Source organism: Electrona antarctica (assembly GCF_951216825.1).
Source record: "Electrona antarctica genome assembly, chromosome: 6".
Lineage (NCBI taxonomy): Eukaryota > Metazoa > Chordata > Actinopteri > Myctophiformes > Myctophidae > Electrona > Electrona antarctica.
The window spans coordinates 29374988-29396026 of record NC_136811.1 but is presented as its reverse complement, the minus strand read 5'-3'; the positions used below and the strand labels follow the sequence as shown (position 1 = coordinate 29396026).

The window sequence follows — 21039 nt, the reverse complement described above, 5'->3', positions numbered from 1 at the left end:
TTATTATTGTTGAGGTCATCAGAACACTTACAATCTTTAGTTTCCTGTGAATGCGAAGATAATTTGATTCACATGTTGACCTATTATTTTGAAATGGACTGTTCTAGAAATATACGTATAGCAGATTCATATAATATCTACTACATAGTAGCATTTACTAGAGCTTTTTAATGGGTTCAATCTGTACTAGTTTTTCATTTTAATCCCAAATGACCTTCTGCATTTGTAGTCTTCATTCTTCATCCTCTCTAAAACCCAGCCACCAGTTGATATCGCTACCACTTAAGCCATGGAAAAACCTGCAGCCATTCTTTGACTGTTTCCTTTCGATTATCGGTAGTCACATGACGGCAGATTTCAGTGAGTGCATCAGTGTCAAAGACCATTATAATGATAATGAGATCCAGTAGACCCTCCAACCTCCGGTTCACCTTAATCCAAAACCTCCCCCTTAATACGCCACAGCAGTCTCCCCCTCAGCTGATCTGTTTTCATCAATGTAAAATACAGAGATCATTAGACAGCTAAACTATATCACAGATCCTTCTGCTTAGCTCGAGTGTGCATGTGTGTGCGACCGCATGAGTGCATGTGTTATGTGTGTGTATGTGTGTGTGCGCAGCACGGCCGTGCATACGTTCGTTCGTCTGTCTGTGAATAAATATGCATGTGTGTGTGCGTGCGTGTATACTGTGAATGTATGCATGTGTGAGTGAGCGTATGTGTAGGCGTAAGGGGAACCTGATCTGTTCTGTGTGGGAGTAACCAGTTCCTTTCCCCCCTCTATCTGCTGCAGAGACAGACAGCCTGCTAGAAAGATCAGACTCTCAGACTAACTGGACCAGAAGTCATTAGGAAACGCTAGACACATAGAGCTTTTGAAAGCTGCTGCTTCCCTAAAGAGACAAAAAAATAAAAAAGGTTATCTTTGTCCTATTGACTAAGAACAAACGTGTTCATATTCAGCTCGAACCTTTGAAACGTTTTTCGCATTCATAAGCATCTTAACACCTTGCAGTGAAAGGATAGCTCAGCATTGTGGATTTATATTGTTTCTGGTCAATTTTGCGTTACATTTAGCAGATAGGTCTTACATGAGACTTTGTTGCCATGTTTCATTTGTATTTTAGTCTGTTATAACCATTTACTGGTCAAATTTTCTGAACAAAATGAAAACATTATTAGCTCTCCTGTAAACCTAAGAACGTGTTAACAGTGTCAAAGGTCATTGCGATAAAATTTGGACATCAGTGCTTCTCAAATCTTTGGATCTAATAGGATGGGTGAATGTGCAAATGTACAAAAAACAAATACCCCAAAGGAATGGGGGTGACTACATTAGTAGTAGGATTAGCATAACCAATCTATTTTTCTAAAGTCATGAAATAAGACCATGTCTGTTCTCTCTGTCTCAATTTAATGTAGTTGTTGTTGTGCTTTTTACCTTTTTTCTCCCCAAGTTGTTATTCCAATTGATTCCTCCCCACACACATTCGACAAAGCCGGATGCACCTTGGTGGATTCGAACCCACAACCTCCGCAGTGGTGGGCAGGCAGTTTCCACTGTGCCCTCTGTCTCAATGAAAGGGCATCTTTCCCTTACACATGAGGGAATTTCAAAACATTTGACCTTGGGGACAGCTGACCAGCGGAAGCTATTGTGGCAATGGGGTAACTCTTCCATTAAATTAGACCTATTTCCTGACATATTATTATGAAATATATATTATGGAAACTATTCTATTCTTCTATAAACATATTTCCCCCAGAAGATAATCCATGTCTCCCTCTTAAACCCTATATACTAGGCCTCCTCATTTCCCCCCTCTACAACACATTTCCTCACCCCAGAAAAAGGAAGCTAGGGTTCATGTGGGAAAAACTGCCAGGCAATCAGTACTTTGATATCCCATGGAATTATATTACAAAGGTGTGCAACCGACACAACACCCTAAAGCAAAGCAAAGCAAAGTTACTATATTTACCCAGGGTATCTGGGCTAAGCTCAAGAACTTGTTTCCAGCCAGGCCCTGCTCATAGAACATTTCATGGTAGTGGTTCAATGCCTTGCTCAAGGGCACTTCAGCGGTGGTCATTTTAACGTGTCGGACCGCTGATTCGAACTGGCGACCTTCCGGTATCAAGACCGCTCCGCAATCCGTTCGGCCACCGCTGCCACTACAGAGCAGACTGCTCAGAAATCACTGAATTAATGAAGTGTAATAGCCATTCTGGAGGCTTAAAACAGACACAGGTCCGTTTTTACACTTTACATGAAATTAACATTGAGAATGTTCACTTTGCAGAGGGTATCTGGAATGGATGGCACAGGAATGGATGGCACTGGAATGGATGGCACAGGGATACATTTCCTGTAGGTTCATTGGTTGGGGCGCATGTTCAGCAGGGAGTGTAACATGGGAGGGAACCTATTGATTTTATACCTGTATATATGTTGTGTGTATCTTAGTTATGTACTCAACTTATTGGTTTTATACCTGTATATAATTTATGTTGTTTGTATGTCTGGCCTCGTGGGGAGAGATGGTGGGTGGGTGGGGAGGATTGGGAAAGGAGTTATGGGAGAAAATATAAAAACAAATAGTTGTATTTTCTTTCTGTGAAACTTGCATAATACGATGTCATACTCTTTGAATAAAATGTATTAAAAAAAAACAAAAAAAACATGGGAGGGATAGCGTATTATTCCTCTGCCTAAGAACATACAGTAGGGACTGGTGGGGGGAATTGGGAATTGGCAAGTAAATTGGAGCACAAATGGAAAAATATACATAAACAGTTGAACATATATTTATGTTTACTGTAGTTTATGGCTTACAGTCAGGCAAAGGTGAGGGATAATGACCATCCCATGCTGCAAAGGGAAGGACAACAGCATTCTGCATTGCAAGAGTCCTGATCATTTTCCATTGAGGCACTGGACAGAGATCTCAGAGGAAGACATAAAACAGCACCTGAAAGAGAGAAACCACCGGTCTCTCTGTGTGAGAGCGGCTGTACTTTATGTGTGGTTGTGCATGCAAGCGCGTGTTTGTGTGCGTGCGTACCTGCGTGCGTGTGTGTGCCTGTGTGGGTGTGAGCGTGTGTGTATCGTTGTGTGTGTGTGTGTGTATGTGTGACCAAGAAATTGAAAGAATCAAATTGATATTTGGACAGAGAGAGACAGACAGAGGCATAGACTGATAGACCAAAAGATACGGAAGAAAAACAATGGGCTGGACTGCGAATACATATAGATAGTGGGAAAAGATGGAGAGAAATGAAGGTCAAAAGATGGAAAAGAAAGAAGAGAGGGCATGTGAGTAATGTGTGGCTCCACACACTGGAAAGCCATCACCAGCCAGACCCCGGCCAGTGGCACTCCAGGGAAAAGAGAGGAAGAGCAGAGGAGGAAAAGAGAGACAGAGCACGTGGAAAGGTAAAGAAGAGGACAGCAAAGGGACACAGGCAGACATCCAAGGAGCCGTACCTGCAGATGCAATCTGTTGCTTCTTCTTTCTCGCTCATCTCTTCCTGAGCAAAAAGCTCCTGAAATCTCCACCTGATCATCCACCTAAACTCTGGGTCTTGTCTGCTCTCTGTTCCTCTCCTCAACGCAACGTTACTGTCTTAAAGCCTTCAGTACGTTATACTTTGACGTACAGAAGCACATCTCTCGCTGCAAATAACTGATCTTCAAAATCTGTTATTTGCGGAGCTGGGGAGAGAGAACAAACCAGAAAAACAAATAGGCGATATGTGGGTCTGTGTCAGTTAATGTAGATACTATTAGTGATAAATGGCACAGTGACAACATACGGAATGTAGAGTTTGCTTAACCTTAAAAACCCTATACTTAGACCGTATTCCCAATGGCTCTATTCTAAGCCATGTCCTGTTTTCGCTCTATACAAATTATCTATGTGTTCTAGAAACAACTATGTCTTGTATTGCGATGTTGTGAGCTTGCAGATGTGCCATTTTGGCCGAATGTTCCCCCCAGAATATGGAAAGGTTCATGTGGTCAAGAGGTCAGAGGAGAGTGACTGCACCTCTAGAAATGCTAGATGTAGTGATATATTTCTTGACTGTCTTAAGCTGCCCATAAAAGTGTCCATCTACGTTTAGTTTGCTGTGCATGTGCAGTATGGATTTGTGATTACAATTAGAAATCTCTATAATACTATAAGGTTAAAGGGCTACAAAATTAGAAAAAAACAAATTCATCAATATACATAAACATTTATTGGTCATCATTGGTTATTTCTAACATTAAGAAACTTTACAAAAATGATTATTAGAAATACCAATACCAAAGAATGTTAAACTCCAAGCATGTTGCTTGTTTTTCATTGCAATAATAATAAAAAAAATCCTAAACTGTGAGAATAGCCAATATTATTTTTTATAAATCATCCGGAATGTGATGACTGTTAAATAACATAATTTCCATTCTATAATGTTATATCACATAAATATACATTTATATTTTACTTACACTTAAACAACACATAGCTTTTGAATACAAATTTGTCTTTCATAAAAGATATGTCTAATGTGTTGTCCAAGCATGTACCCCTTACACTAGTATAGGCTGAACAGTTTTTAAACAGCACTGTAAAATGTAATTGAAAAGTGCTGCTAAAACCTTGAAGTCCTTTAAGTGTCATTGAAAAAAAAGAAAGACACTTTACATTTTGAAAAGCACCTCAGTTGTATATGAAAAGCACAGAAAAAGTATGCTAAATGATATTGAAAAGTCTTTGAAGTGCTGTAAAAGTATTTTTAATGTTTATGAAGAAGTCTCTTGGAAGCACCGTAAAGATCCTTTAAAGCCCAAAGTCCTAGATGTTGGAGTGGAGTATCCATTTGCTCTGTGATGGCGGTGACGGAGGTTGATGAGAGTGATGGTGGATGATGGGGTGTGCTGTGCTGTGGTTAGCTTCTGATAGCTGTCTTCCTGTCTCTGTCTTTGTTCTGAAAAATAAATGTAAATTGAATTTAATGAATGGGCTTACGGTAGTATGAATCTGAATTCGAATATGAACTTTTAATGATCTGAAAACAGGTTAGGGTTACTGCAGTCAACGTTTATTACAGAAAATCTCTACAGTTGCCTTAAAAAATCTTTATTTTGAGTCGCTATTTTGGGCAACATCTTTCGAAACGTTTGGAAACTTTAAAAAAAAGTGAGTTTGTAGATTAGCTATGTTAACTCAAAAGAAAGAAAAGAAATAGGGCTCAAGTGGTTAAACTGTGTTTCAGAACCAAACATGGGCTGCAGCGCAGGTGGACTTCAGCTGTCAGCAGCAGACCAAAGTGCTAATAGGTTTTAACGAGGCCAACAGTGCCCAAAGATGACTAAAGATCTGATTAATGAAACTTACCAGCAGAGTTATGATGTCATGTTATGGTCTAACATAATAATAGCAGTCATAGCAGAGTGATTTTTTTAATTCAAAATAAACATTCTTCATGATTCTTAGCATATACAACATGCATTCGTAGATCTTACAGGGAACTATGTTTACAGATTCATATCACGCACGCACGCACGCACGCACGCACGCACGCACGCACGCACGCACGCACGCACGCACGCACGCACGCACACACACACACACACACACACACACACACACACACACACACACACACACACACACACACAGTACATACAGTATACTGATACCCAGATGAATCAGCCGATTTGATTGTTTGTTTCAGAATCAATACAGTGACATCATACAGTTCATTCCAGTGTACAATAGTATTGCATGACACGCTGACCATTTATCTGTGGTATCAAAAGAGAAAAGCCTTGATTTCCAAGCTGGAAAGGACAGTTTCTCTAGCCTGGCCAGGAAAATATCATCATATTTTCCCTCCTCACCTCTGCTCTGTTAACTCAGCTCAGGCTGTCCACTATATCAGATCTTTATAGCAAACCGGCAGTAGGACTTTGTCCATCAACCAGGCCGTTTAACTGACGACTACTGAGTTCTCCCAAGCCAGCTATAAAGGAATACATTATACTGACTGTTCTTGTGGATTAATGGATGTTATTGGAAGTCAGAAATGTGCATATCTGGACTGCTGCTGTGCTTGTTATAGTGATATCTTCTTATTCTTAGGTGTGCGCAGTGTGAAGCAAAGTCATAATTTCATCATAGTGTACAATACCTGTGGTAACTGGTTTTTACTGTGCATGCAATATTAAAACGACTTTTATCTTGTATAAAATCAACTCACAAAACATGTTATATATTTGTTGTAGTTATGTTGTATATTAGTTCAGTCATGTTTTATTCTACCCTTTCTGCTCTCTTCAAAAACTCACTTTGTTCTCTCTCTTACTCTGCTCTATTTGCCTCGCCTCTCTAATCCTCATGCTATGCTCCTCTACACTCTCCTCAGCAGTGCACCTGTTTCACATTTCCCCTTTAACAAGGTGTAGGTGTCTGGAATTAGTAGGTTTAGCCAATATTATTATTATTTTGCTCTGTAACAGTACTAGACAGACAGGAAACTGAGGGTAGAGAGGGGGAGACAGGCAGGGCAGATCTCCAGCCGGAATCAACCGCGGACGTGGCGGTTATGAGGTTGGTGTGACTTCCGGTCAGCTACTGCTGCACCTCTGGAATCAGTATCAGTTGTTTGACTGACATCAGCATGTGTAGGTGTTTGGAATGGCACCAGTACTTGATGAGAGTGAGATCACTGGAACTGGAATGGAGTCAGTCCTCCCACTGACTGAGGTGAGTGTGAAGAGATACTTGAGTGTTATTGTAAAGCCCTTCTCCGGAAAGACCGGGTAGGTCATTTAGTGGATGATTGGTCATTTAGTGATGATTACTTTAAGTACTTCAGTTTAAATACTTTTTTTAAATATACTCCATAATATTGGTGCAAGACTAATGTCATCAATATAGCCAGTCTGGCGCCGAGAGGAACTCCATATTTGAGCAGGACTGACATAATCTGATCATCTGATCCCATAACTTGGAGGAACAGTGGGTCAGTGGGTTCACCAGGTCGTTGACAGATTTGAAACATATTTGGGGATTTAGTTGGGGGTTGAGTTGCCCGGCTGCTAGCATTGTGTATGACACATTTGATGCTGATCGGTGTAGTGGTTCCAGATTAGCCGTGGACAGACCAAGGGCCCTATATTGTGCCATCCCTTACCCCTTATCCCTAAACCTATTTGGGATTTTTTGAGGGGCGCTAGCCCCTCCTATAAACAGCTATAGTGTAGATTCTGTCTTAACTTAAACATTAAATGCCATTGACAATGAATGGAGAATTTACGTCATATATGTGTCTGAGCAAATAGGCTGTCAGTATGTAGAAACCCTTGCCAATAAGGGACCACCATTCTTGGTGACGTAATTATGTTTCATGGTTTGTAAAAGGTCAATAATTGATTAGAGCGCTCCTCACTTCACAAAGTTCACACAGGTGTGATTTGTATTACTATATTACTACAACATCTACATCGACACGTTGTGAGCTTGGCTGAGAGGTTGGCTATTTGAACTATTTTAAAAGGTTTTTCAAAATAGTAAAAAATGGCAAATAAGGGTAAGGGGTAAGGGGTGGCACAAGATATAGCCCTAAGGGCTCCATTTTCGTCACCGCTAAACCCCTTATCCCTAAACTTCTTTGCCTTTTTTTTTTTACTATTGTGCAAAACATTTTTCATTATTTTTTCAGTCCACAAGCTCACAACATGTCAATGTAGATTGGCTAGTTGAACTATTCAAAAATGTTTTTCAAAATAGTAAAAAAAGGCAAAGAAGTTTAGGGATATGGGGTTTAGCGGTGACGAAAATGGAGCCCTTCAGCCTGACAGAGATAATTACTTCCCTACTGGCAGTAATTGCTATGCCAGTATTGCTTTCTTGGGATCTTCTATTTGGAATGGAACAATTCAGAGTATATTTCCACCCAAAGAACCTAATTAAATTATTTGGGCTCACCATGACAATAGTTGAAATATATCATGTGTATACTCTGTCATATGGAGACTGACAAGCAACCTCTCAGTTTGGGCTTGAGAAACACAGCTGTAGTCTCGAGTGAGGACTTGAGTGAGGACTGTTCAGCTGGTGTGGAACTGGTATAGCCACAACAACACAAAGGGCTTTTAAACCGGGCCTGGTAGTCAAAACAACCTCTTGAAGACTAATAGGACATGGTCAGATGACAAGACTCTCTCTCTCTCTCTCTCTCTCTCTCTCTCTCTCTCTCTCTCTCTCTCTCTCTCTGTCTCCCCCCACTCTCCACTCACTCAGAGTGCACACACACACACACACACACACACACACACACACACACACACACACCAAGACCACAGACATACCAGGGAATTCTCCCGGGGGTGATTTGTCCAACACTAATATGATTACCTGATGATGTTTATTTAAGATACAATATAATGATATAACCACGTTGACATAATATTATTGTTTTATCAAGACAGAAGGTTGTCTGAGTTTCTAAAGGCAGTAAAGGCTCCCTTCACGGCATCTTATCAACTCTACAAATTCGCACACACTTTGAATCCATAATATTGTTTTTCTGAAACTCAAGCTTGCAGTATTCCTTTACCTTTAAGCGTGGAGTTTCCATGCACTCTTTCTTTTCCCGCTTTAAGCGGCTCTGTCAAACACAAACATCTAATTTAGCCTCTGGCTGCTGGAAGAGAGGAATGACTGGTTGGAAAAAATAATTCCACTTGGGCACTGGCCCGACAATCGTATAAGGAGATTGGTATTCACCCATGAAATGAAAACTGGCAACGTCCATTCAGCACGCAGATGATTTTATCGAGTTAAATCCAACATTTTAGTGAATGTATTAGTGCCTCCAGTGTATAATATCAGAACTGAATAGACGCATAGATGGTCATGTGTTTCATCATTAGTTTAAATTAGTCTAAATTACAGACATAAATTAAATAATACTAAAAATAACATATCAGAGGAATCCAAATATTACATTAAACTGACTCGTCTAATGAGCTACAGTAGGTCATTATGTGGTTTTGGACACATTACACATGGTTTACTAATAGGCATCATGACTTAAAAAAGCCAGCTCATTTAAACAAATCTCAGAAGACTGAATTCAGCAATATTCTGCACCAGACAGCACTTCAGCCAATCTGCTGATATGTAAGACATGTGGTTAATTTAATGTTATAATTTAGTAATGAGGGTCATAAATACCCCCAAAACCCACTTAATTAGAGTTAGATGGCCAAACTGACGTATTTTACACAACACTTAATCATTAGCACAAAGATTTGCACACTCTGCAGTAGCCAATATGTATCATTAACACAATTGGCGTAATGGGAATTCTGTTTTTTTAAACTGTACAATTTAAAACACTCAGTCAATGTTTGGACTTTCCTGCAACAGATCTGTTTAAGATCTGGTCTTCCCCTCCCGGCTCTGTTCTCGGGAGTTTTGTCTCAGTTTACTTAGGGAGCAACACTGTGGCTAACGACTTCATGACATCAGAATGATAATTAGTTTTACTAATAGATTTTGTTAGCTATTTGACCCAGCAACTCCTGTTGGTGTTATATTAGTGTTTAACTGTTTCCATCTGGGCTGAAATTACGAAAAGGTCCACGCATGCATACACACAGGCACATGGCGCACGCGTGCTGCACACACACACACACACACACACACACACACACACACACACACACACACACACACACACACACACACACACACACACACACACACACACACACACACACACACACACACACACACACACACAAGAGACATACAAATACGCACACATGCGTGCACACACATGTTTGCGTACACACACATACATACACACATATCTTTTGAGACACTAGCTTGTACACAGATGCTAACAACCAAAACTCTTGGTGGTACACAGCTTAGAGTAGGTGACAGAAAACTTTAACTTCAAATAAGCACAAGATACTAGAAATAAACTAATCTGCAAATAAGCCTGAGTCACTTTTCATCCATGACCTTGAAACATCTGTTCAGAGGACCCCAGTGACGTAATGCCTTTTTCCAGCAAAAACAGACTAATAACAAAATGAGTGCTAAACCACAGTCATTAGCATGCCCTTGCACACGTCCTATCCATGCATTTAAGCTCCTTTTAGGTGCATGGTTCATTTCATCTCAATAAGAACTACCACGCAGTTTCAACGCTTCTGCACTCTCAAAAACCTAATAGCTTTGTTAATGATGCCATAATATACCGTAGTTACTCTCTCTGTTTCTCGTCTTCTTTGCAAGTCTCTCTTTCTCTAACATATCCTATTATAGACCGTTGGCTTTGGACATAATAGTGAAGGCAGAATAGGAGTTCAAATTGTTTGTTTGCTTCTCATTTTCCTCACTGTCTGTATGTCACTCTGAAAGCAAAGCTAAAGGGACTGAACCATCAGTCAGGTACACTCTAATGTTTAGGATTAAGTAATCTGTGTGTGTGTGTGTGTGTGTGTGTGTGTGTGTGTGTGTGTGTGTGTGTGTGTGTGTGTGTGTGTGTGTGTGTGTGTGTGTGTGTGTGTGTGTGTGTGTGTGTGTGTGCTTATGTCTCTGAGTGTGCACACGTGTGTTCTCTATATTTAAAGTGTTTCAATGTGCATATATGGGTCAATGTTTGTGTGTGTATGTGTGTGTGTGTGCATGCACGCCCTCACACTGTATAGTACACATGCATGTCTAGGAGTCTTTGTGTATGTGTGTGCACTTGTGTTTTTATATTTCCGTGCACGCGCGCACGCGCATGTGTGTGTGTGTGTGTGTGTGTGTGTGTGTGTGTGTGTGTGTGTGTTTAAGAAGTGAGGGCGTTTCACAGAGAGTGGTTTCCAGGCTTTTTTAACATCGCCATCAAAGCCCAAAGTCAATCTGTTTCTAATAGCAGCAGCTGAATTAAACACTGGGTCTACAGGCCTCACCAGAGGATAAATCATTTACAGAACAATTAGCTCATTTGTTGCTCCGCTCTACATTGCCAATGACTTCCAGACATAGGGAACAGACATACACACATTATGTGTGTGTGTGTGTGTGTGTGTGTGTGTGTGTGTGTGTGTGTGTGTGTATATATATATGTTTTATTTATTCTCAATCTTTCTCCTTCACTGCGCTCATGCGCGCACGCACATACACACACACAGTCGCACGCGCGCGCACACACACACACACACACACACACACACACACACACACACACACACACACACACACACACACACACACACACACACACACACACACACACACACACACACACAGATATCAGATATAATGGTTGGTTTCCTCCTCGGTTGTAGCAGTGCATGGTTCAGTTTAGTTCCAATGTCTTTCCATGCGTCCTGCTTTCCAACCACCCCCCAAAATAATGACATATAAAAGACTGACTGTAGCCTAGATTAGGATCTATCTATATCTATCTATATAAAAGACTGACTGTAGCCTAGATTAGGATCTATCTATATCTATCTATATAAAAGACTGACTGTAGCCTAGATTAGGATATATTCATGATACAATTGGACCAGTACAGATAACTTGCATGCGCACTATTCACTATTCACTATTCAATTACACTTAAGCCATCACTTTGTGTCGGTTAGAATTCTAAATCTAAATTTAAATAGATGTGCCATGAGTTGCTTGAAAGCTAAATACACATCACAGCAAAAATAATCCATGTAAACTCAACTACTTTTTCTTCTTAAAAGACCATAGGCTATTTGTGGTAGCCACATAAGCCACTGATAATAGTTTCATTTTTTCCCGCCTAGCAAATGGTTTTCATTCTACTGTTAGCCAACTGGATTGTGATTAAGTAGCAAGTTCAGGAACGCTCAGTGAGTTTTTTGTCATTTTCTTTTGGAGAAATGTGTTTCAAAATCAGGAGCAGATAATAAATACATTAATTTCAGTTTACTTTAAATACAATAAAAACTAAAAATATTAAAAATATTTGTCATTGGTCAATTCCAGAGAAGAGTTGTTTCATTAGCAAACATAGTGCTGATAATCTACATATTGAAATCAAATGTAAATGTAACCTGGTCTGAATGAATCAAATAAGAACGGAACCACAGAGTTCATGGAAATTCACTATGCTGTCTTTATAAGTCTATAGAAATTCATGTGAATTTAAATAATGTATTATTGTTGTTTTTGTATCCTTTCATCGTCATCCCTGTTAATGTGGAATTGCTTCATGTATTACAATCATTTCAGTGGCATGACGTTACATCATTCCACTACACAGTAACCTTGGGGTAATGGCGGTATTAATGTACTATTACAGGATGCATTCAAATGTCTTGATTGGGACCAGAGATGTGTCAGCCAAAGTAGTTAAATGAGCTGTAATCATATAGCGTTGCGGTGGTAGACTGAGGCCAGGTAGCTGACATTCATACAGATGAGCAGAGGAAGAGAGGCCTAGAACAGGATGTGTAGATAAATCAACCAGACAGCACAGGGATTTAAACAGCTCTAAGCACACCTCAATCCACACAGTCCTCGGTCCTGTACATTTCATTCACAGATGTAGCTATCATCGTCGTCCCTCTCCTTACCACATGCATTCCAGCCAGGCAACCCTGTGTGCACTATACCGCTGCACTGTACACCTTGTGAAAAATGTTAAGCAGGTTGGGAAATTTAAAGATCACTGGTGTCAACTATGTGATGTCATATTCATCTAATGGTACATCCACCGTGTCATCTGTATATTTCAAGCACTTAGACTGAATTATGGTTAAATGATATAATATCTGTGCAGCAGTCACAGTAATCCTTTTGGTTTATACTTTTGGTTTGTTTTGTCATCGTGAGTGATGCTGTCCACACATGCATAGCGGTAAGCGGAAATGAACATGCGTTTTTCTCACTTTTGCCTCTTTCCACATTGGAAAAGAATGTAATGGAGGCTGCTGGTCTAAGCAATCTTGACAGCTGTGATGAACCTCAATGACCATGAAAACATACAAAGCACAGCACCTGGGACAGAGTGGCTCATTTTACCTCTACAATTGTTTCCTCTCCGTAATCACCAGCACTGATGCTGCCCTTACGCCCACTTCAGCATACTACAACATATATAACCCATTTTACGATGAAAATTAAATGGTTTTCCCTGAGTTCACTTGCATAGTTTGATTCCCAAACCATTTAGCCCGTGGCCCAAAAGATAAATTTGATGTCTCCCCGGGACCCAAACTACTGAAATTAAAAAGTCACTACTTCTTAAACATTAGATTTTCTCATTTTTGGAATTTCTTCATGAAATCACTTTTTGGGGAATGTTTTTTTTAATATTTTTTAGCAAAATGCCGATGCACACCTCAGAAGGCTAGTGACAGGTGCGTAGGGCAATAGAGCATACTTAAAAAGGATATCTTTTTGTTTTTCAAAGATATCCTTTTTTATATTTTAAAATAATATTAAAAACAAAATGTAGGAAACAAAAAATACCCATAAAAATGTGTCCGTGACCCACAAATGTGTCCCAACTCCCGACACACTGTTTGGGATACAGTGCACTAGATGATACTGTTAACCATTTGAACTCCGGGTGAACATAGTTCTCCCATCGTTTTACCCATACTTTATCTGCTGATTCTGTTGCTTCCTGAGATCTCCAGTATGTTTGTATTGAGAGACATGTTCAAGCACATCTATATTTAGATATTATAGCACCCATAACCTCACCATTGACCACTTAAACCCTGTATACTTCATTTAATTGACTGGGGTCCGACAAGATCTATACTATACTCTACTATACTCCTATATACAGGTTTAATGTTTGTTTTTAGTTCAATGTTTGTTTTAAAAACGCCATTGACAATGAAGGTGTCCCTAACACAAACATTAAATCCCATTAACAATACAGAGAATTTAATGTTTGTTTTGACACTGTTTGTAATCATCATTACATCACCTAATCATAGCAACATGAGTTAGACTTTAATATATTAGAGTTAGATTAATAGTGGTTACACGTACCGAATTCCCTCCTCGATGTTGTAAGATGGTAAGAGCGCACCTCACTTCACACGGGTGTGATTTATTTTCCATCCATACTATACTGTACCATATCTCTTTGCTTTTGATTTACAAGCTTGCAATAGGTTCCAACACTGGGAACTAGTCACAAGCAAGTGTGAAAGATCACGTGAGGGAAATGCTGTGCATCTGGAGTAAAATGGCATTTTCAGAAACTGGCAAGATGAGATCATTTTTATATCCTATAGTACACGTTATGTCCTAACCTGGTATTATTGATGATGTCGCCATAAACAGATATCACAATGCAACGGTGTAACCACAGTTGGGACTAATGTGTAAATGCAGTGAAATCATCGTTTCTTCTCCATCCATCCCTATGACTTCTCTAACTATTCTCACCTATGCCACTCCCAGTTACTCCACCCTCTGTATACTCGCACATTTAATGATATACTGTTACTGTATGTTTGTGATCACGCATACATTACTGCCAGTCTACCACCCAACAATGTCATCACGATATATTTAATAAAAATAATATTATAATACCTGTTCTTATTTTCATATCTATTCCTATGCTTTCCCCACACATCCAACCCTCTCACCCATGCTATGACTGTTTGTCTAGTTGCGTATGTCTTCTGTTACAGTATAGCATCACTGTCAGGCAGAGCAGAGCTTGTACAGTATGTCCAAAAACATTGCTTTTCAGGAAATAGGAAAAAAAAAGAGCCCATAATGTGTTCCAATGGATTATGTAACTAGTATTTACTGTATAAAAATCAACAGACAGACTTAATCACTTTTAAACTATTCAAACCCATTAAAAATTGTTGAGATGCATTGTGAGCTTATAAATAACCTTTTTGTTACTTTTGCGCGCCACTGTCACGACAAAGTATAAAATAAAATATGGAGATATAAGGTTTCTGCCTGACAGTGACGGCATCTGTTTTTTGAATTGCTAAATAAAGTTTAGAAAAAGATCTGCATTCATTTAAGTGCACAAGTCAAGTGACTATAGTCAGTGCATCACAAGCATACAGTACAACACAGGGCAAATGCCATAACGTAGATATAGATTGCAACATAGAATCATATAAGATCTGAAACGTGCCCATATGTCGTTCCACAGCCAAATCCCATCAATTCAGAAGTCTCTAGTGACTTACCTACCTATTTGGCGGGCCTTGGCTGCTACACTAGGTATGCATTTTCAGGTCTGAAGTATTGAGCCTACAGCAGCAGATTGTATTACACGGCTCTTACTGACAGCTTTGACCTCCACCAGACTGATCTATACTCAGAGACAGCATGCTAGACGAGAATGAGAGCGTGAGGGAGAGGCAGGGCTGGGACGAAGACTTGGTGGGGGGAGAGGGGGGGAGGCAGGCAGACAGACAGACAGAGGAGGTGGGATGGGGTGCGGGGGGGACAGACAGACATACAGACATACAGACAGACAGACAGAGGAGGTGGGATGGGGTGCGGGGGGGACAGACAGACAGACAGACAGACATACAGACAGACAGAGGAGTTGGGATGGGGTGCCGACAGACATACAGGGATGGAGGGAAAGAGAGAGAGGGAGAGAAAGGTCAGACAGAATGCGGGAGAATTACAGGAGATGTGGGGCAAGAAAGGGCGAGAAACGAAAAGGAAAAACAATAGAGAAGAGAATGAGAGAAAAAGTATGATTGGATTGAATGGACTTAGAGGAGAGGACTGAAAGAGAAGTGAAGGAAGATCAAGAGAGCTGACAGAAGAGTACAGGAGAAAGAAGGGCCAAGTGAACTGATGAAGGGAGCGTATTGCAGGGGTCCAGGGAGAAAGAGCTGGGTTTCAACACACTGTAGAAACGCTGGTCATCTCTCCAGCTGAGGGTGTCTGGGTTTTGACACCAAGGAGGTCTAAGTTTTCACACTCCGAGATTCAGAGAGAGAAAGAGGGAAGGTGGGGGGCACTGTGGAGACTCTGGTTATCCCCCAGCTAAGGGGTCTCAGAGTTTAGACACTAGGAGGGTATTAGTTTTCACACACTGCTGGGGTAACGGGGGAGTCTGCCAGATGTCAGCTCCTCACCCATAAATCCTGCTAAATGGGCAGCCACTATGTTGTGGTGGGTGGGTGGGGGGTAGGCCTACTGCAGAGCAAAACTCACCTTTCTATCATCTCGTGTACAGTGGTTGTCATTGTAGAAGGCTGAAGTTGCTGAGATCAGGTTCAGTTCAATCAACAAAAAATGTAAATACAACTGTAATTCGCTACTCATCCTGGATTATCTCTCAGTAGAATGTTATGTATGTCGAACTCATTTTGATTTTTTAAAATATCTACTTCTTCGGTTGTATTCGATCACAAGGAAACTCAATCCAGGCCTGGAAGGACTCCTGCCTGCATCTGTACTGCATTAGTATTGCAGGATTTTCTGACCAGTTTCCCTCAGCGGGTGCAGCAGTAGTGCAGCAGCAGCGTATGTCAAAAATGAACATTAGTTCAGTGGCTGCATCTGCATTTGTGGGAATACGAACCCATGTCCAATACACTGAGGCCATTCTGACATGAAATTCCACACCTTGGTCAATGAAAGGAGGAATTGATCTGTTTGGATAACTTGGTTTGACTCCCTCTGAGGATGCTAGAATTCACAACTCCTAGGCCAGATTTTTTATTACTGTTGAATGAAGACTGTGTTTCTCTGGACAGTTTTTGGTGAAATCAGTCTCATACTGAGACTGGTTTATATGAATTTTTGAAATTATACATGCGGTTTTGGATGGCGGTTCATAGGCCCCGGGGTCATAAAACTCACTGAACTTTCAATTCAAAATAAAGACCTTTTAAGATGAATTGCTTTCATGCAACATAAGTATTTTTGAAGAGGGTTTGTCTAACTCTAACTAAATGCACATTTATTGTAGGCCTACCATATACTAAATATATTACACTTTTGATCCTAACGTTTGAGCTTTGAGGTCAGTGGGCAGTCCTTCCCTCTCATAGAGAAACAATTCCATTCACCATAATATCTTGTAAGTTACACAAACCCTCCAGGCCACCTGCTCAATTAACCCTAACCCTTCACTCCGAACTCCCCCACTAAAACGAATCCTCCATAGTACCATAACATGCAGTCCTTCACCCTCAAAGAGGACTTTAAGAAGGTTCTCCTTTAAATGTCCCTGAAGGCCAATCTGTTTTACAGTCACTCACTGATCTGAGGTCAGCTTTAAACACTAGTCTCACCCCCAAAAACCATGGAAGAGTTTCCCAAAATCATCCCCGCAGCTCTGTGATCAGTTTCATCCAGTGGGGTGCTTGGTGGATTTTTACCTCTAGCAAACTTTGAAGGTAAAGTAAGCTCATCTCATCCCAGGTGCGTTCCCTTTCAATGTTTTTATGGTCCTTCAGGTTCAACACAGCTGTCAATTCAGGGAAATCAGACTTCAATGGTGTCATATCTCATGCCCGGCCTGACAGCACACATTATAACTCAGCCTAAACCTAAATCTAACCCTTACCTCATACTAACCTAACACTTTTTTCTTTTTGTTTGTACTTTTGGGATGTCAGAATAATATTGGCCGTCTAATTGGCAGCCTATGTTGCAACTGTCTAGAAATGGTGTGTAGACATCATGTTCCTCTGACGTTCCGTCGATGGCTTAACGTTACATTATTGATGAAAGCGTTCTGCTGTGGAGTTCTATGAAATGGGTTATCAAGACAGTATTATGTGCTGTATCAGAACTATCGGTCTGCCTGTCTATCAATCTACAATGTCTTTCATTCACTCACCATTTTCCTCTGGTTGCTGAGACAGAAAGTGCAGATGTGTTTGGGTTGAGCTGATTGGTCGGATCCTCGACTAGGGGAGGAATTCATGTGGAAGAATGGTGGCGAGGGAGCATGACAGGGTTGTCCATCATGCACCTCACCCAATAGCAACACATTTCCCAGGTGACTGATGTAGCTGCTGGCCAATCGTAACGTCTCAATCTTTGACAGCTTCCTATTAATCAAATCAAAACAAGATTTATTGGTATCAAAATGACATGTACTGATAATACACATTCTCATCCCAAGATCCGTCAGCAGAACGCGGCCAACGCACGGGAGAGAGACCGCACCAACTCTGTCAACACAGCCTTCACCTTTGACAAATTATCAACAGTATTGATACTGATAGAAAATTATGCTTAGACCATAACCCAATAAAATAATTAAATAAACACTGTAATATCTACTATAAACACTGTAGGCCTAATAATAGTGACCCATTCATAAAATCCTATTCATGTGTACCTGTATGAAGAACATTGTGAATAAATAATTTTATATATATTATACAATTTTATGTTATATACAGACATACAGATTTACTGTAACTTCATTTTAACCTATGAGGCTGATACCAGAAAACTTCATTGGTACTGGATTATTTTATACCCTATGTATTATGCATAATCTATAAACAAATTGAACAAGTTGGACTCAAAATGCATGGGTCGCAGGTCTATCGTGTGTCCCCTTAATTTTGCAACAATAATTTAGCTTGCATACAGCAAGGTCTTTGTGGAAAAAACAATCCAGAGTCATTTCATAACCAGTAGTATACTAACACAGTGATTATATATATATACCCATCACAACAGATAAAGTGTTGCTGCCTCATCATCACATCCTGCTCTGTACCTGTCAGCAGGCTCAGTGGGGATGAGGGTACGCAGAGCGGTGAAGGCTGTGTTGACAGAGTTGGTGCGGTCTCTCTCCCGTGCGTTGGCCGCGTTCCGCTGACGGATCTCCCCGTTAGGTCCAACCATAAGGTGGGGAGGCAATGATTGGGGCCCCAGCATCCCGCGAGCTACACCTACTCCTCCACACAGCTTCCTCTTCCTGTTCACCTTGATGTGAAAGGCAGACGGAGAGGAGGAGGACAAACGGAAGGCGGCAGAGTGAGAGGAGGAGGTGTTGGTGGTGCGCTCCTCTGAGCCTGACCCCTCGCTCCCGTTCTCCTCCTCGTCTTCGGAGAGCAGGGCGATGTCGCCGTACAGAAAGCGACCTGCGGGAGGTGCCGTGCGGAGCATGGCAAACGTCATTTCCAATGCAATGACAGTCAACGAGTCTTCAGGCTTTCCTCCAAAGAAAAGCCCTTGATCTTGGAAATGTGCTGCTAATGTTCAATGTTTGTGGTAGGACCTTGTTGAAAGGTTTCTAGAAGCTCTGACTCAAGATGTCCAATGCAGATACTGGTTGATGTCTTCCTCCTGCCTTTAAGATGAATCTCTTGAACTATAGGTGAGTCAGTGAAGAGCGACGATGCCCTTTCAATACAGATTTGGACTTTGTTTATACCTTTCCTCACTCAGTAGTTAAGCTTTGAGCTGATCCCTAATTTCTGCAGTCAAGCGCAAGTTCATCAACAAGCTGCTGTTTCACAGGTTGCAGGTTCAAATCCCTCTGTGTCTCTCTGGTTCAGAAAATTCACAAATCACAACCAGTTGCTCCTATGCAGGTATCCTTTGAAAGAAAGCAAGATAGGTCATAGTGGCACAATGAAGTCAGTTTAATTATCTTTTTCTTTCTGTCTGTGTACACCTCTGTGTATCCTTTCTTTCTCTGTGTCTGTTTTCCTCAAACCAAAACTGCAACAAATACTACTGTAGGTCTGGCAGTCTCAAGTGGCAATTTTCTGCCTGTGACTTTCTCTTTCTCTACGTCTAAGTGTCTATCTCTCCCTCTTGCTCTCTTTGCTCAGTTCCACGTGTGCCTGGTGTCTGAGTGTTTCCGTATGCCTCTGGTCTTATAGCTGGTGGGAGGGCCTAGGGGCTTCTCTGCCCCTCCCTTTGAGCTGTGTGGGTCCCAGGGCTGCTGTCTAGGAGCTGGCTAGGGGGACCGGAGGCAAGAGGCAAACCATCGGCAGGAGGTTGTTTTGGCTGCTCCGTGCTAGTTTGTTTCAGGGGAAGTCCACCCTAAAAATGAACGTGCATATATGACAATTGATGCAGTTGAAAACTTGTGTGTACTATTTGAGAGTTTTTCCATTTGTGTTGATCCAAGTTTCACCTGGATCCCTTATATGCTGGGTTGATTGATTCCAGACTATGAAATACAGTACACTCTGGAATTGAAAAAGTACATTGTTATCAATGTGAATCCTCAAACGTTCACTTGTTGAAGAAGGATTTTCCCGACAGCAATGTAATATTACTTTATGATGACAATGCATGTCAAGCAGTCACGTACTGCAGTGTCAGAGGCTTTATTGGTATTCATTCAATTTTGTTTGTGTGTTGATCTGTCCCTCTTTGACAGAAAAATATACAAAAAAACATCCAATCCTCCACATAATACCTAAGAGGATTTGGTTATTTTAAGATTTCAGAGGAATAAGATATGACTTCTGTTTTAGGGTAGATGTGCTTCATGGCTGCAAACTGTTTTTTTCCTTCCAGCCTTATTTGACAGCCCAGACATGGAGCAGTCTAGAGACAGCAATGGGACTTGGTAGTGTAGAAAGGGGAAGTGAGCCCACAGTCAAATCATGAGTGTTCATTTAACCTTGTTCTTTCTGGACAACACTAACAATATTGGAGTTAAATTAATATCTAGGATTGTACTGTGCCGCAATTGAGACTAATGATATGATTTTTTGTTCTGCCTTCCCATTACAGCAAGAAGCAGAATGGCTTAGGGGGAATCTTGACAAGTACTACTACACACACACACGCACGCACACACGCACACACGCACGCACGCACGCACGCACGCACGCACGCACGCACGCACGCACGCACGCACGCACGCACGCACGCACGCACGCACGCACGCACGCACGCACGCACTCACACACTCACACACACACACACACACACAAACACACACACACACACACACACACACACACACACACACACAGTGCTGTGTTGGTTCCGTGACAGAAGGTTTCAAGCCGGGCAGCTGCAGTGGGATGTTAGGGCAGGGCTTGTG

The 21039-nt window shown here is 41.1% G+C and overlaps 1 protein-coding gene across 1 annotated transcript; it reads right to left on the bottom strand.

Annotated features, from left to right (window-relative positions):
• Window positions 1-4658: 4658 nt before the first annotated feature.
• Window positions 4659-19807, bottom strand: scxa (scleraxis bHLH transcription factor a). The gene is made up of 3 exons (XM_079503112.1): window positions 18745-19807; window positions 17848-18061; window positions 4659-4977 (listed from the first exon to the last, which is right to left on the bottom strand). The coding sequence occupies exons 1-3, from the start codon at window positions 19146-19148 to the stop codon at window positions 4939-4941; spliced, it is 657 nt and encodes a 218-aa protein (XP_079359238.1). The 5' UTR covers window positions 19149-19807; the 3' UTR covers window positions 4659-4938.
• Between the last annotated feature and the right edge of the window lie 1232 nt (window positions 19808-21039).